At 39.1% G+C, this 18361-nt stretch overlaps 1 protein-coding gene across 1 annotated transcript in view; it reads left to right on the top strand.

The window, feature by feature from the left end:
* Positions 1-762: 762 nt before the first annotated feature.
* prkch.L (protein kinase C eta L homeolog) overlaps positions 763-18361 on the top strand; it is a 101538-nt gene continuing 83939 nt past the window's right edge. The window contains 1 exon segment of the mRNA NM_001092325.1: positions 763-1482. Within this exon segment, the coding sequence (NP_001085794.1) occupies positions 1135-1482 (348 nt within the window). The 5' untranslated portion in view covers positions 763-1134.

Below are 18361 nucleotides of genomic sequence, written 5' to 3'. Positions count from 1 at the left end.
GGGGCCCACCAGAAAACCTTAGATCTTGGGCCCACTGGAAAAGAGTAGACTGTGGGACCACTTTTCAAACTATTATTCCTCCTCCTCCTCTCCTCTCTCAAACTCTTTATTCTCTTAGTCTTCTATTACTTACTTCTACTTCTACACTATATTCTTACATTTTTAAGCATTTTTTTCCCATAAAGAAATAGGGAATGAGCATGAAATAGACTAAATGGTTAAAAGCAAAAGGGCCCACTGACACCTGGGCCCACCGGGAGTTTTCCTGGTATCCCGGTGGGCCAGTCCGACCCTGCTAATGAAGACCAATTGAAAAGCTGCTTACAATTGGCCACTTTAAGACATACTAAAAGTTAACTTAAAGGTGAACCATCCCTTTAACCTTATTGGCCTGTCCAGGCTACACGGCTAAAGGCACTGGACTATGATGAACACATTGCTAAGCACTTCCAGATGCGGCTGCATGAGTCAGGATGGGTGCAACACACTGCAGGCTGTCCTGGGAAGCAGTATCCCGGCTGAGAGCAGTGCCTGCCTAGTCGGTGCAGGTGAATAAATATATATTTATGGCGCATGCAGTTATACATGTCCTATGCGGATTGCCAGACACTTGCAGCTGCACATGTTCATTGTGTACATCATTATGCTGCTGGGCGGAAAGGCGCTTCCACGGTTCAGGAAAAGCTGACATCCTGCACTGCCTCGACTTGGCCGCTAGGGGCGGTATTCTGTCCTTAATCTGAAGCGTCTTCCTGGTTGTATGCGAATGCCCCGCACAGACAGGACTCTGCTCACACTGCGTTGGACTGAACACTGCACCGGAGAGCTGTCTCACCGCGCCGGGCTGTCTCTCTGCTTTCACCGACAAAAGGCACCAGAGAACGGGAGCAGCACCGCCGCCACTATCACTGCCGAGAGCGGGAGGTAACTTTGTGTTTACAAGTGCGGTTTCACCTTGCTGCCCGAGTTTAATAAGGAACTAGCGCTCACCTATGGGCTAAACCACACGCGTGTGTGTCACTGGGGAGGCAGGCGCCGAGTGATTGTTACACTGTCCCCGGGCAGGAGGGGACGGGCAGCGGGTGCTGCTATTTATTCTAGTCTCTTCAGCCCGGCAGCTTCATGGCTGTCACTATGAGGTTCAATGGCAGCTTAAAGTTGAAAATCGGGGAGGCGGTGGAACTGCAGCCCACCCGCTGGTCCATGAGACACTCCGTGTTCAAGAAAGGTTCCTACTTGCTGGACCCCTACATCACCATCAATGTGGACGAGTGCCGGATCGGCCAGACCAGCATCAAGCACCGGACCAACAAGCCCACGTACAACGAGGAGTTCTGTGTGACTGTCAGCGAGGGCAGCAAGGTGGAGCTGGCAGTTTTCCACGAGACCCCCATTGGCTACGATGATTTTGTGGCTCACTGCACTCTCGGCTTCGAGGAGCTCATTAAGGGCTGTGCGACCACTGACTCCTTTGAAGGATGGGTGAGTCAACTTTCCAGCCTGGGGGGTGCACTGTCTGCACTGGGATGTTGCTCTCTGGGGGCAGTAACACCAAAAATTGTTTTAAATAAATTATACTATAAGGTACTGTTACCCTGCACTTGTGTGTTTGTTTCAGCAAGGCATTTGTACAGGTTAGGTAGCAGATAAGCTCTGTAGAATACAATGGGGTTCATTTATAAACACTGGGCAAAATTTCTCCTGGGCAGTAACCCATGGTGACCAATCAGAGGATTGCTTTCAGTGTTCAACCTGCAGCTGACTGAAAAAAAAGCTAATTGCTGATTGGTTGCTATGGGTTACTGCCCTGGTGCAAATTTGCCCAGTGTTTAGAAAAGACCCCCAATGTGTTTAGATGCCTGTGTAAGAACTAAATTCTTAATCTGTGCCATATAACCCTATTTCAATTTGATTCTGAAGTAGCATTGCTGCAGTAAACACACCAGTTATTCCAGTACAACACAACATTATATTTTAATTACTTTAAAACACTTTCATTCTTTGTTGTTACTGTTCCTTTAACGCTACTACTGAAATGTACTTGCTCTACATATATGTATATGTACCTTGACTTACAATTTGCTGTTTGTTACTATGTTTCAGCTAACATTTAATTTCCAATTCCTCTGCCTATATCTGGTATTATGTTTCCAGAATGCAGTAGTGTAATATAGAATAGTAGTCTTTCACACCAGCAAGCAAAGCAGAAATAGTGTAAGGGCCTCAATATATTAACAGTCATCTCTGTCTGGGTTGAGATAGTTGGGTTGGGGGTGGGGTGCTGACCTTTGGGGGTCTATTATATAAGACATATTGTTTGGCCATAGACTATAGTCAATAAAATTGTCTGTAAAACTTTTCCTTTCACTTTTACTCTTGTCTTCTTACAAAGCCTAGGAGTGCTGGCGGTAGCATTCTATTAGCATAGTATAATTCTTAGCCAATCCTGACTGAGCTGTCAAGTTTTGAAGATGTTTGATCTTATGCCCTCACTAACGTATCAGCAGGCCCATTACTCTACTGGCTTCTCCTTGCCAATTTCTTCCATGCCACAATGCCACAATGCCATTGCCTCACCGAGCCTGGGGGATGGCGCCTATGCTATCATCACCTCGTTTTATGGTGCAAGGGGAAGACAGGAGAAGTTAAAGGAGACATATAGGATAAATAAAAAAAATCTAATTTTGTAGGCAATAATGCATAGTATATGGTGCTGGTTTTACTTTTGGCTGTAAATTAATATTGTCTTTAAAACTGGACCCTTTAATGCAGCTCCCTAAAGATGTTCACTGGTCCCTGTCTGTGTTGCAAATGCGGGGTGAGCGTGTCCCAATGGTACCTGCCAGAAGCACAGTAAAAGGGGGACAGCCAATCACAGCCCTGCAGTCACACAAGCAAAGACAGGCTTCAGTTCCCCATCAGGTCAGCCTAGCTGCTGATTGGTTCCTATCCTACAGTGCGCTGAGTGCCGTTGGCTCCCCTGCACAGCCTGGGAAAGGAGGCAGCAGGAAGTGGAACAGATGGGCAGGACTAGTAGGGTATTTGCAGAAATTTTCAATAACGTAACCAGAAACAAAACTTTTTAAAGCACATTCCTTCCATATCTAAAGAGTTTAATGAACTGGCACATTCTTGTTTTTTACATAATATGTCTCATTTAATGCCTATGGGAAGGGGCAGCAGGAGGCAGGTGCCTGGAGACTTATGTAGGCATTGGCACTACCTGTGCAGCATGGAGTGCTGTCAGTTGGTTTTCTTGCCTTATTGTTCAGCTGTAATAGGGCCTCCTCCTTGTGCCAAGGCATAACAAGTGGCTTGCACTGAGGGATGGACGAGAGTTTCTGGAGGGATGGTGTCTGTGGATGGGGAGAGATGTAGAGTGGGTAGGCAATTTTTAAGGGTGTTAAACCTGGAGCCGTGGTGTGAAGTTGCGTGGAGCTTGTGATACAGCTTAGATGCCAAGAATGTGGTCCTTCAGGTTTGATTGCAGGAGTTATTTGGAGGCATCTGGAGGATCACACAGGCTGACATTGGCACAAGCTCACAGAAGAGATCAGGATTAGAGGGGGTTTTGGTGATGATAAAACAGTCACTATTCATATCAACTTGGATGCTGAGGAGACAGATTTTCTGCTGTGACTTGTTTTTTTTAAAGGGTAACTTAACATATTACTTATGTGGCTTGTTATAATACTATTTTTGGTTTAGGGTAAATGCCTAAGGAAATTATTTATTTAAAAAAACTGTCATCTAATAAAACAATTTTTCTGATTCTGTATATGACTTTGTTGTTATAAAGCCAGTAAGGACTCCTGTTATTTTACCTTTGCTAGCATGTAAGTAAAAAACTAACAATATGCTTATTTAAAGTGCACCTGTTGGCTAAAAATTTTATCCCCAACCAAAGGTGCTGGCTAATAGTGCCCGCATTCTGGTTGGGCATAACAGTAGGTTGTTTTTTTTAAAAAAAAATGCCCCCCGCCAGCGAATTGCTCATTATGCGCATGATGTCACATGCCTGTTACGTCACATGAGCGTTATACTCCTGCAAGTGACACAACTAGAACGGGCGGGGGGCATTTTTTTAAAAAAAAACCCAAAACTGTTATCCCCAACCGGAATATGGTCTCTATTAGCCCACACCTTTGGTTGGGGATAACATTTTTACCCAACAGGTACCCTTTAAGTGCTAAAAGGACTCCCTCCGTCTTCTAATTTCCTTATATCTTACAAAAGAGGTACATTTCCTTTTTAAACATATAAACACAAATTATCCTTTATTAAAAGATATTCAAGGAATTTATCAGTTACCAGAAAAAATATTAAACCATTGAAGAGGTGTAATTGCAAGGCCTTCATTCAGTCTCCAAGGTGACGTTTTTACTGCTAAAGAGAAAAAATGCTTTGATGATAGAGAATATTCTACAAACTTCAGAAACGTTGGGTCTTTTCTTTGCCAGCAATATTTCCTTGCAGTTAAAAAAACATGGATAGTAATGTAAACAGGTTCACTTAGCTAGTAAAGACATAATAAACCCTCTGATATGTTTTATTCTATTATTAATTATTATTAACAGCAGTGCTTGCTTGAGAGAACTGTTATGTTAATTGGTATTTTCATTGCCTAGGGCACAAGGAGCAAAGCCACTAGATAATACAGTATCTTTGACATAGAGACTGAAATTAAATCTAGGTCCCCTTAAAGGAGAAAGAAACTAAGTAAGCTTTATCAACAAACCCTCAAAGTAATGCTGCTCTGAGTCCTCTGCAGCATTTCTTTCCATCTTTTGTGTACACATGGACTTCTGTATCAGACTTCCTGTTTTCAGCATAAGCCGTTAGGGCTTGAGCATGCTCAGTTTGCTCCTCTCTCCCCCTCCTGTAATCTGAGCCCAGAGATATGAGTGAGCATGGAGAGACTCAGGCAGGAAGTAATGTCACACCAAGCTAATATGGCAGCTGCTATCCTAAACAAACAGGGAGAGCTTCTAGAGTTTTTTTAATCAGGTTTGGTAAAGTATTTTGCAGAATGAATATAATTTTATAACTTGCACTGTTGTGGCTCATCTATTGGCAATAAACTGCTTTGGTAGCTTTCCTTCCCCTTTAAAACTGGGCATGCTTGCTCAGGATCGGACTGGGCCCACGGGAAACCGGGGGAAAACCCAGTGGGCCCTGCCGGCCCAGATCCGCTCCCTATTCTCCCTCTCCTTACCTCCCTCCATGACCCCGGTCACGATGAGCCGGAAAAAGAGTTGGCACCACAGAGGACTTTGCGGGTGAGGGGCCCTGGTTGGTGGTGTGAGGGGCCCTTGAGGCTGCAGGCCTGGTGGGCCCTGAGCACTCAAGTCCCGACGCTGTGCTTGCTATATAATGAATTTTCTTCTCTGCCCAGTTTTGTCTGTGTGTATGGCCACAGGTGAGGTATGTTCAGGTCTTTGGAGAAGTGTAGCAATTCCTACCCTATTTATACACGTCTGCAGAGAAATAATGTTTTGTGCTTGCAGTAAATGCTGTCTTCATTGTAAACAGGGCTTTCTGATTCTATATTTAGTCTGTAACTCTTATTAGTTACATTATTGTAAGGCCTCTGTTATAAACTGTGTGCTGCCGAACTTGCTGGTGCTATATAAATAAATGTTGATCATGTTCAAATACAGTTTGTTCTATTATGAAAAATAATGTAGGTTGGCTTCCTATTCAGCTTATCAGCCATTCCTTCTCATAATGAATTGCATTTAAATATGGATAAACGTAAGTTAAATGTTGTGGGTTAGGTCTGTCACGCACTGAGGTTCACTGCCTGGATTTGCAAACAAAGACACGTAATGCCACTCTTTCTTCCAAACCTTAATGCTCACCAGCACATTGATTGTGTTACATTGTCACAATCAATGAGCTGAGTATTGTGTAATTAGGATCAAGCGTTTATTGTGTCTGTGTGTATTGTCTTTCTATTTTTTATGTACAATTCAATTAAAATGTCTAGGCTAATAATGGTGTATAAGTACATAGAGCATGTATATTGTATATGTTCATAGGCTAGGTCAGGGGTCCCCAACCTTTTTTTACCTGTGAGCCACATTCAACTGTAAAAAGAGTTGGGGAGCAACACAAGCATGAAAAAGTCCCTTGGGGTGCCAAATAAGGGCTGTGATTGGTTATTTGGTAGCCCCTATGTGGACTGGCAGTCTACAGAAGGCTCTGCTTGGCACTATACTTAGTTTTTATGCAATCAAAACTTGCTTCCAAGCCTGGAATGCAAAAATAAGCACCTGCTTATAGGCCCACTGGGAGCAACATCCAAGGGGTTGTAGAGCAACATGTTGCTCACGAGCTACTGGTTGGGGATCACTGGGCTAGGATATATGGTATGCAAGTGGCAGAGCCCCATTCATGTCCCCCAAGATCAGGTGACATTTGCTGACCTGGAATGAAAAAAGTTTAAGGAAGACCCAACCATTTTGTCCAGACATCATTTCGTGTGACAGTATTTTTCTTAGAAAAGTAGTTTTAGTTAAAACCAAGATTTGGTTTGGAATTTGGCCAGGATTCATCCTTTTTCAGCAGGATTCACATTTGGCCAAATCTATCATGCCTGGCCAATCAGAATCCTTAAAATCACGTGACTTTTCATCACAAAACAAGGAATTAAAAACATTTTTAACCAAATAGTTTTCTTTTTTCCCCTTTCCAGCCCTGATTAGCATATGCAAATTCGGCCAGGATTCATTCTTTTTCAGCAAGATTCAGATTTGGATAAATCCTTGTGCCTGGCCAATCAAAATCACTTGACTTTTCATCACGTGACTTTTCATGGACGGGGGCCCACCGGATTTTTTCCGGAGTCCCGTCGACCCAGTCTGACACCGATTGCAGCTGCAGAGCAATGGTTTCACATTTTACTTTTACATTTTTCTATTAAAAGCCACACTTTATAGTGCAACATTAATCGGAAATCCTCTACTGCATAACACGATTATAGATTTAGGTTATCTATATTGTATTTGTCCTTCTGCTATAGTTCCAAAACTTTAGGGTAGCAATAAGGTCTTCAGACAGGCTTCTATCAACTGCCAGGGCCCCCGTTGACCCTGGCCTGCTCCATCACCAGGAACTGCTGGTGCCGGCTTCCCGTCCCCAATTGCAGACAAAAGGGAAGCAAGGTAAGGAGTAAGGGGGTGGTATTTGTAGGAGCTGGAGCTTGCAACTGTTGTGGGGGGCATATGGCAGTCCCAGTGGGCCCCCTGGACACCCCCGTCTGACACAGTACGCTGGGGCCCTTTTAGGCGAAGCTGCCATAAGTTTATGTCAGATGGTTAACGTTGAAAACTGCTATGTGACTTACCAAGTCTTACCCAGACTATTTGTTTAGGGTCAGCACATGGATGGAAGATATTTTAAAAAAACCTGAAGTCTGAGTTTACATTTAGCAATTTTGCTATTTTTGTTGATGAGTGTAGGGTCGATGGGGGAAGATTATGATGTGGGTTTAGAAAAAAAAAGGCTTCTGACCTCTTTTACAAAGAGAAAGGAAGTGTTGCACACAAACACATCTAGATGTTGTTTTCCTACTTCACAAATGGGTGCTTCAGAACTCAAAGGCTAATAAATTAAAAAGTGATTATATAAAAGACAATTTATTTTATTGAAGGTAACACAAGAAATTCTGCTTGTGTTCATGACTTTTTATTCAAGTTTGGGAGTTCAGAGTTCTTTCTTTAGGGCAGTGGCACACAAGAAGATTTGTTGCCCTTGTTTTTTTGGCATTGCCAGTAAAAAAATATTTGCTGTGGGACCCAGTGATATCTAGTTATGCCACTGACTGGCAGTATGCCCAACTTATCGGTAAATCGGCAGAAGTTGCCTCCGGGGGAGATTTGTCGCCCGCAGCCGTGCATAAAAAAAAAATCACAGGCGACAAATCTTCCAGTGTGCCACTACCCTTAAGCTTAAAGGGTTTCATTACTACTACTGTACCCTTACCTTACCTTACCCAATGGATATGTGGCAGATATCTTTTGGTGAGTCTGTGGGAAAGGCTCATTAATGGGCAGGGAAGCTTCCAACTTCCAGTCTGACAGTGCCAAATTGGCATCCTAAATTGGTCCCAGCACTGCCAGCTTAAGTCTAGCTCAGTTATTAACTGTGTAAAACTGCAAACCTGTAGGACAAGTCAGGTCACAGCTATTGACAAACATGATAAAGTAAGAGCAGGTAGTGATTGTTTCAAGAATAGTTAAAACTGGTCAGTTTCCGACAGGACTCGAGCTTTGCCGTTTGAAGTACTGTACATCATCCTGCTACAGTTTACAATATAATATGAAAATATTTTTGTGACAGGTGCATATGTAATATTGTAAGATAATTCCATTTGAGAAACATCTCTTCACAGATTAAATCTCTTAAAAATATTACATTTTGGTTCTATTTGATCTTGTATACAAAAAAGGAAGTTTCCGATGATTAAATGACATAATGGAGCAGGCTACAGAAAGTTATGTAAGAAGAATAATCCTAATACTAAGGCAATATAAATAAAGTTTACCAAATGATCCGAGTTTCTGTTGTACAGGTGGACATTACAGTTTCTTGACTAGACAAGGAAACTTTAGGTGTCATTGAGATAATTCTATGCAAATTAATTGGGCAGAAAGCATAAACAAGGAAGAAGCGACTAAGATAAAAATAACATTTGTTATCATGCCAAGTTGCTAGGTAGTGGTTGCATAACAACAGAATGCCATCACTGCTAATGCTTATGGATTTAAGAGCTTATTGCTTGCCCTCATCTTCATTTAATATCCAGTAAATAAATGACTAAATATATTTTATCTTGGTTTTATCTCAAATTACTTCATAGGAAGCACTGGGCTCCAATTCAGTTAGTTTTTAACCCATTGCAGCAGGAGTGGCTAAATAGATTTATGTCTATAGTAAGGAGAAAATACTAGTTATTTTATGTATTGGAAATTTTAGTGATTGCTTTAGCTGCCTTTGATATGTTAAGCAACATACATTAAGGCAGACTATTCATTTACATAATTTTGCACTTTATTGTGATTTGTGAGTCAGAGCATCCACTGGCATATTGAAACCATAGTTTGAATGGCAAAACTCGTCGACAAAGGTCTATTGCTTGCATAATCTTCCAAGCAAATTTTCATAAACACACTACCTCTAAGACATGGGAGCACCCTCGTTTTATTCTGTGAATAAAGGAGTTGTTCACCTTTAAAACACTTTTTAAAAAATGTTGTTGGTTTCTGATAATACAACAGAAATAATGACATTTTTCAATTACTTTTTATTTTGGATTTTTGACCAATTTTCTAAAATTAGACTTTGCTTTACCAATCATACTCTCTTCAGTTTTTTGCTATAGTTGGTGTATTTCTCAGCAGCATCTGTGGAATATTAACAACTATTGTATCAATTATAAAACTGACTTAAATTAAATTCAGGGATAATGATCAGAATGGCCAGATACAAATGTATCGACTAATGTATCAAATTAAAACAGTTGCTTGACAGGAGCTCTTTATTGCTGGTGTACTATCTGACAATAACTAAACTGAAAAAGTGTTTGGATTGGTAACAATCGCAAATACAGTTATCATTTCCAAATATATATAATAGGGAGAGAGATTTATATTCCATTAGGCAGTGTGAGGTATTGGCCAATTGTGAGGAAAATATCTCTTACTTGATGGAATGGAAAGAGAGACAAGGCCATAATTTTTGCCTTGCTACAGGCAATCGCAAAGCTATTAATAATGAAATGGGTTTGCAAACAGAGGATACTGTTCAGATGATTACCAATGTTGGATGGCTTAACCAGTAATATATATAAATATACACAAGGATTTTTGTTTAGAGCCCGCACTCTATCTCGATAATCTTTGGGGTGCACGATAAATCAATCAAACACATACTTCAAATTCGGAATTAATCATCCGAGGACCAGCAATTCCCTTTTTGAAATCAACAACTTTTATTTAAATACATATATTAGTGTCCCAACGTTTCGGTCCCTGTTAGGACCTTTGTCTATATATATATATATATATATATATATATATATATATATATATATATATATATATATACATATATATATATACATACACCTCTATTGGCCGCACTCTCTTAAAATTATTTCTCAACGATAGTCTCGGGTGCTGCACTTGGTTGTATATTTACTAATAGGAACATAGATTGTGCGCACACCTTCCGAAAAAATACTACTTTATTGCAATTATGACAAATACATTAATGTTTCGGTTTTGTTCTAAAACTTTTCTCAAAATGTCCACTATTTCTAGTTACATTTTTTCAATTTTGTTACTTGTTTCAACAATTTTGTAACTTGAAACAGTGGACATTTTGAGAGATAATTGCGATAAAGAAGTATTTTGTAGGAAGGTGTGCACACAATCTCTGTTCCTATTAGTGTATATGTATGTGTATATATATATATATATATATATATATATATATATATATATATATATATATATATATATGTGTGTGTATGTATATATATATATATATATATATATATATATATATATATGCACTAACTGTCAAAAGATTTGGAACACTTGTTGTTTTGTAGGTTTTACATGCATTACCTGTTAAACAGGCTAAATCAGGCTAAATCTTGGACAACATAGCTGCCTCATACAGTGACCCGAGGTGAACAAACTTTGCATTCTATTAGGTAAAGACTTAAAGGAACAGTAACACCAAAAGTTAAATGTGTATCAAAGTAATTGAAAAATAATAAAGTGTTGCCCTGCATTGGTAAAACTGGTGTGTTTGCTTCAGAAACACTACTATGGTTATATAAATAAGCTGCTGTGTATGCAAAGGAGAAAAGGCACAGGTAACATAAAAGATACCAGATAACACCATTATATTCTACAAGGCTTATCTGTTATCTACTATGTAACCTGTTCATTTTCTCCTTTTTGCAGCTTGAATGGCTGCCCCCATGGCTACACAGCAGCTTATTTATATAACTATAATAGTCTTTCTGAAGCAAACACACAGCTTTTACCAGGCATGCTAACAGTATATTATATGTTAATTACTGTAAAGGGGACCCGTCACCCAAAAAAAAATTCAAAATCCTTTTTTATCACGTAAGCAAAATGAACTTTAATTACACTGTATAAATTATTTGAATTTTGTCTCCTTCAGTCTAGGGTGTCCTAATTATAGCAAGTAGGCAGGAGACATTTTGTGGACACTGTTATTAAGACAAGCCTTGCGTCATCTCATAATCTTGTTTGTGCACCAGAATGGGGGACCTGCTGTCCACCCCCATGCACTGGTTACACAATTAAATGGTTAAGAGAATGGTGGGGAGAGCAGTGACATCTAGGAAGTGCTAAAGTGAAAGTAATTGCTTGCCCTCTAAGGCATAGGGGAGGGGCAGACAATATTTGATTGATATAAGCTTACAATAGCTATGAATGTTGTAATAAAAAAAAAATTTGGATTTCATGTTTAATTTGAAAATGCCTTTTATTATATAACTTTTAATGTCTGGGTGATGGGTCCACTTTAAAACACTTTTTTGGTGTTACTGTAGTTTAAGGTATGTGTGTGAATTTTCACTCCAACACTGGAGTGCCCACAAATAATTGGCACTACTTGACAATTCAACCATAATCTTTCTATCCGGTTCATCCCAAGCCAACTCAATGGGGTTAGGGTCACTGTAACATCCTGCCTGGAGTTGAACCAGTGACCTAGTGTTTTCAGGCTGTCTGCATTGCCTCTGCTTTATGTGAGCATACAGTTAAGGTTCTGGTTCCATGCTATTGCCATCCTTATAATTACAAGTAGGCATGGCTTGTTTCTAATCTGGTCACAGGTGATCAGTGTAAGCCATTGCCTATATAACTCATTGCCCAACATATGTCTATTCTGAGTTAGTTCCTGGGTGTGCTTGTGCTTGTTACTGTTCCTGACCATTGCCTTGACCTAAAAATACACAAAAAATAACTTCTTCATGTATGTTTACAAAATAGATATTCACATAAACTGTAGTGAAGATTGTGTTTGATAGACTTGCCATGCTGTTGAATGTAGCTCAAAGACCAGAAGAGAGGCAGTGCTAAAAGTGCCAGCCACATTTGGCAGATGAGGACTGCAAATTCAATGTAGTGTGCACAATTTACTGGACATTGTGAATTTGGAAAAGTTTCTTCTTGAATAGACCACCTTTTTACATTGATGGGCAGATTTATCAAGGGTCAAATTCCGAATTGGAAAAAACTTGGAAATTCGAACATAGGATTACTTCTACGAATGTCGAAGTCAAAGTTTTTTTATATCGAATTTGGTGGCTTACGAACAAACGAAAATTGTTCGATCATACGATGAAATCCTTCGAAACGAACAATTTCATCGATTGAACGATTTTCCTTCGACTTCTAAAGACTTAGCCAAATGTTGGCTATGGATTCTAGGAGGTCCCCATAGGCTATCATAGCAATTTGGCAGGTTTAAGATGTCGAAGTCGAACTTTTTTAAAGAGAAAGTACTTCTATTTTCGAAGTCAAACTTTTTTTACTTCGAATTGAAGTCGAATTTAGGCCTATTCGATGGCCGATGTAGAAATTTAGAAATTCGAGGTTTTTAACTTCGAAAATTCATTTCGACCCATAGTAAATCTGCCCCTGAGTATTAATTTCCCATGATACAGATAGGTGTTTATTACAGGACCTTTCCTGTTTTGGCTTCTCTTGGACCAGTACTGAAATGGCTATTGGTGGGTCTGGACCTTGCAAACAATTCAAAAAATTATACAATGTTGTGTATACTCTTTAACTGCTTAAAAGGTAAACTGGGAAAGGGACTGTTGTATACATTAACATTGATATTGCAGTTCACTCTTACTGTGTGAAGACAGGGTGAGTAAAATAATATTAACATATCTCCCATGTTGGGCTAAAGAATTTGTTACGCTACTATTACAGTGAAAAGGCAACTTTATGTACTTAAGGCTGTTTTGGAAGGTTACCGTGACAGACCTGTCAAGTTCCACATTTAGCATCATAGTCATTCTTTCTGATCTGGCCGCCTGCTCTCTCTATAGCTTCTCTGAAATATAATTACTTTGATTGTTCCCATTCAGATTCTGAAAGAACAGAGTAGTCCTTTACTAATACTCATATATTTTGTGATCTTAAAGAGGTAGTACACCTAGTTATAGAATGGCCAATTCTAAACAACTTCTCAATTTATGTTATTTTTTAAAAAAAATTCAGTTTGCCTTCTTCTTCTTCTGTCTAGCTTTCTAATGGAGGTCACTGACCCCACAGCCGTAAGACTACAATTTTATTGTTAATGTTATTGTTACTTTTTATTACTTATCTTTCTATTCAGGTCCTCTCCTAATTATATTCCAGTCTCTCATTCAATCCACTCTGTGGTTACTAAGGTAATTTGGACCAGGCGATGATTCAAAATAGGTCCTGGCATTCAAGTACACAGAGGCCCAAATGTCCCCCCACTAGTCCAATATATATTGACTGTCTATTGCATCTTTTAGCAGCCCTTCTGGCATTTACCAGAATCTACAAATTCCCAGTTTAGGCCTGATTTGGACCCTAGCAACCAGACAAAACTGGAGAGCTGCTGAACAAAATGCAAAATAATTAAAAAAAAAACACAAATTATAAAAAATTAAGGCCAACTGTAAATTCTGTCAGAATATCACTCTCTATATCATTAAAAGGTGAATAATCCATTTAAAGCATTTTAGTAGCATAGTTTTATCGTAGAAAAAGGAAAGCTTAGCGTAATAATTTGGATATTGAGGTCAAACAGGGATTGTTGCTGTAACTGCTGATCCAACAATAAAACAAAGCAGTTGAGAAGGGCATTGTAAATCTATCAGCACCTGCATTGTTTTCTAGGATAGAATTACCATGGAAAAAGCTATCATACATTAAAAGTTTTTTCAGCTTTACATTCTTATTCCAGAAAACAGGGTTGCCTTAGCCTCTAGAAACCGTTATGGGAAAAAAATGAGCTACCACTGTCTTCTTGTTAATATTGTACATCTGTCAGATGTGCATGTTAAAATATCAATACTCCATTGATAGGCAATTGTATTGGGTTGTTGCCTATTGTGTTGATTTTCTTTAAACAGATATAGACTAGAGAAATTTACAATTGATTAAACAGCTGGCCTGTATATTTTAGGACATACCAAACTGAAAGGTTACATAGCTTTGTCACTTTCAGTTAATGCAGTTAAACTCTTAGGGGCAAATTCACTAAGGTTCGTAGTTGCGCCAGGCGTAACTTCGCCACACTTCGCCAGGCGTAGTTTCGCCAGCGCTCCGCAAATTCACTAAAATCCGAAGTTGCGCTCAGGGGTAGCGTGAGGTTGCGAAGTTGCGCTAGCGTTGATTCGCTAAGCGAAGTTATGCTAGCGATGGTTAATTTGCATACGGTGCCAAATTTCAATGGAGGAATACGTACAATCACTACAAATGCCTGGGAAACCTTCAAAACATCAAATAAAAAATTTTTTTTTGCCCTACACATGTGCCCACTGTATAGTTAAGTTGCCATGAGTTGGGAAATGTAGGGGGGAAGGAGGGGAGCCCCAAAAAATTTTTCGATCTTTTTCAGCCTATCACCCATAATATAGAAAAAACGCCAGCGTTTTTTGGGACTTAGAAAATTTTTTTACTTTTTTTGAAGCAATCCCTATCTACTCTATTGCGCTTCGCCTGGTCTGAGGTGGCAAAGGAAGTCTAGCGTAAAAGGTAGCGTTCAGTACAATGCGCGCGTTAGTGAATTTGCGTAGTTACTTCCGTTGCACAAATTCGGCAGGCGTAAGGGTGCGAAGTAACACTAGCAAATTTACTCCAGCGTTCGTTAGTGAATTTGTGAAGTAACGAAAATGACCAACACCAGCGAATTGACGCTAGCGTTCGGCGCTTCGGCGCATAGTGAATTTGCCCCTTAATGTATCAAAATGCACAACGTTTGGTCAGGTTCAGTAAACAGTTAACTAGTAAATGCAAGCTGCTGAGGATAGGTGGGGAGTAGCCATGTTTGTAGTTTAACCTTTATTTATGGAAGATCATTGATTGTGCCTGGAACCTGAGGGAAGGGAGATCTTAGTAAAGAGGTGGCCCTGAGGTAAGAAAAGAGACACCCGAGTGTGAGTACGCTTGTACTTCTTCATGCAATACCTACTGCCAAACTCATACTGTCATGTCTCTACCTCAGATCCCACCCTTAGATCTTGCAATGTATAAGAGGCAGACTAGATATAGCTATTGAAGCAGTCTAAAGCCCCACAGTGGAGGGTAGATGGTTAAATGGGTCAGCCACCTTCCAAAAATGCTTTTCATTTCAGTTGTTTTAGATAGATCACGATATATGAGGTTTGAATGGGATTGTGTTGGCTGTTAGCCAATCACTATTGTAAACTATGTAATTATAAATAAATGCACAATGGATAAATTCCATCTCTAAAGTCTGAAAAGTACAAGAAAGGAGCAGACAAAGCCTTTGTGGAATTTAATAACTGAGACTAGCAAATAGAGTAGGCCCAATCTATATAAATACAGATTTGCAGAGAGGGAACATTTTGTGTTGCCTCCTGCGTTAGTCTTTGTTCAAGAAAAAATAAATGGAATATAAACTGATTTTCTATAATTTCATTTGAACATTTCAGTACAATATACCATCCTGGTCTAGTTGAATGTACTTTAAATATATTTAAATTCTAGGTATTTATAAAAATAAAAAAAAAATAACCATATATATGACAGACCCTTTTTTTCAGGAAAATTAAGAACCTACGAATTTTGCAAGTTTCCAGCTGCAATTTTGGCTGTAGTAAGTAGGGCACATTGTTGTCTGAAAAACAGGGATTAAAATGGAATATATGGGGTACCCAAATAGGCATATGCCAACTGTGACACTCCAGATGTTGCTAGAATTCAGATTCCTGAATCCTTCAATGACAACTGAAGGACATTTACAAGGAATTGTCTGGGCTCTAACTCTGTGCTTGAGAACAGGAGTCATTTTTTCAAAGAGAAAAAAAAAAAAAACCGGCGTTATCATCAGGAACTGAGCACAAGACCAACTTGATCTAGAGTCTGAACCATTGTTTTGTATTATTTTGCACCTGACAAATCTGACTGGCAAATATTAAAATATGTACGTTAAAATATATGTATGGGACCTATTATCCAGAATGCTCAGGACCTGGGGGATTCCAGATAAGTATTTTCGTAATTTGGTTTAAAATCATTTAAACATTAATATAACCTTTCCGGTTTGTTTTGCCTCTAGTATGGAGTACATATAGCTTGGTTGGGGACCAAGTACAAGGTTCTGTTTTATTATTACAGAATTTTTTTTTTTTTAAATGTTTTTCATTGTAATGGTGTGTATGGGAGATGGCCTTCCCTTAATTTGGAGCTTTCTGCTTAATGGGTTCCAGATAACAGATCCTATACCTGTAATATCAATATGTAGTCCTGAAGGCTGTGTTAGAGCAGAAGATCAAGTTCCAGTTCATTTGAGACATGCCTTGTATTGGAGTGTTGAAGTGTATATGATAGTGGTGGTTCAGAGACCATGGAGTGCTGATCCTGATTTGCTGGAAGAATACAATACAGATGGTTAGCTTGCTAACAAATATAGCAGCCTCTGGGGAAGTAAAGCTTCAGTTGCAAACTATTCATGTATAACGGCAGAGGGGGATTTTTTAAACCTGCACACACCCTGGCGGGGTGCACGGGAACAGGTGGTAGACACATCTTGTATGGTTCTATTTTTAAGCAGTTACTACAAATAATAAGTAGTATGAGTGACTGAAAGGGGGGGGGGCATACCAGGTTGGATAACATTATCATACTATCATGTTTAGGGATTTACACATTTAAAGAATGTAATTTTCAGGGCTCATTTGATCCTCACTTTATTCAATAAATTATCCTTAACATCTGAACCTCCTAGATGAAACGAGATGCTCTAGAGTATAACTAGTTACATATTTTAAGAACCGAGTATTGCACATAATTATGATTTTGTTCTGATATTTTCATATCCCATCTTCCAGAAAAGGGGGTTAAAGGTAATGTTTAATATCATTATCTAGCCTTTAGAGATCGGCAGCATTAATGCTGATACAATAAATATGTATATGTCAGGCACCAGCCTTCAGCAGAAAATCATTTTATAAGTTCCTAGTGCAGTGTAATCATTATAGTATCAACCAGTCCCGTGATTGCCAGTGAAACAGTTTCACCCTTTTAGTTCCAATGTATTGTAATATATTATTCAAATTATATTCCCAGGATGGGTCTCAACCTAAAGGAGATTTGGGGAGATTTTGCTGCTTTCTCCATAAGGATATCTCATCAAACTAGGCAGGTGTTACTGTCCAGAAACAAAAGCACGCTTACCTCTCTCTGGGTTTTACACGTTGTTATATACTTTTAACAAATTTGAACCCTTGTACTTTTCTAAAGTTTCCACTTTTGCTTGCATTTATGTATCTCGTATGCATGCATCAAGTACTCATGGAAACTTCCAACCAGTTCTTTTTAATGTGTTTCTCATAGCTGCTCTGCTTCCTGTTATCACCCCCTCCTCTAATTTGATGTACAAACCTGTGGATTTGGTGAAACTGTAATTGGATTATTTAATAATAATAGTAATAATAATAATAATAAAAACCTCTATATATTTACTTAAGCTGCTGGGTGCAAATGCACATATATAATGAGATGTGTAGGAACAGAAATTGGCACACCTCAGATATGTGAAACTCAATATACAATAATTATACTATGCTTTCAGTTCATATGTATACTCTGTTTATTTTTCCCTTCAACAGAAAGTAAAATATTATCTTTATAGCCAACAATACTGGGAATACAGTGTAGTAATTTAAAAATGATTTAATTGTTTCTGGTCATGTTGTATGGGGGTGAAGTGGGGATTACTCTTTACCAGTTTTGTGGAAACAGCTATAACATTTAGCACTATCAACATCTAATGTGTATCAACATCTAGGGGCTGATTCACTAAGGGTTGAATATCGAGGGTTAATTAACCCTCGATATTCGACTGGGAATTGAAATCGAAGTCGAAGGATTTAGCGCAGAAAGTATGATTTTTACTTCGAATCCTTCGATTCGAAGTTGTATGTCGAAGGTCGAAGTAGCCCATTCGATGGTCGAAGTAGCCCAAAAAAAACTTCGAAATTCGAAGTTTTTTTACTTCAAATCCTTCACTCGAAGTTAGTGAATCGGCCCCCTAATGTGTGAGTTCATTATGGTTGTCAAGTTTTTTAGTGGGCCGT

Source organism: Xenopus laevis, chromosome 8L (genome assembly GCF_017654675.1).
Source record: "Xenopus laevis strain J_2021 chromosome 8L, Xenopus_laevis_v10.1, whole genome shotgun sequence".
NCBI lineage: Eukaryota > Metazoa > Chordata > Amphibia > Anura > Pipidae > Xenopus > Xenopus laevis.
The sequence above is the reverse complement of the archived record's forward strand: the minus strand, read 5'-3'. Positions and strand labels throughout refer to the sequence as shown.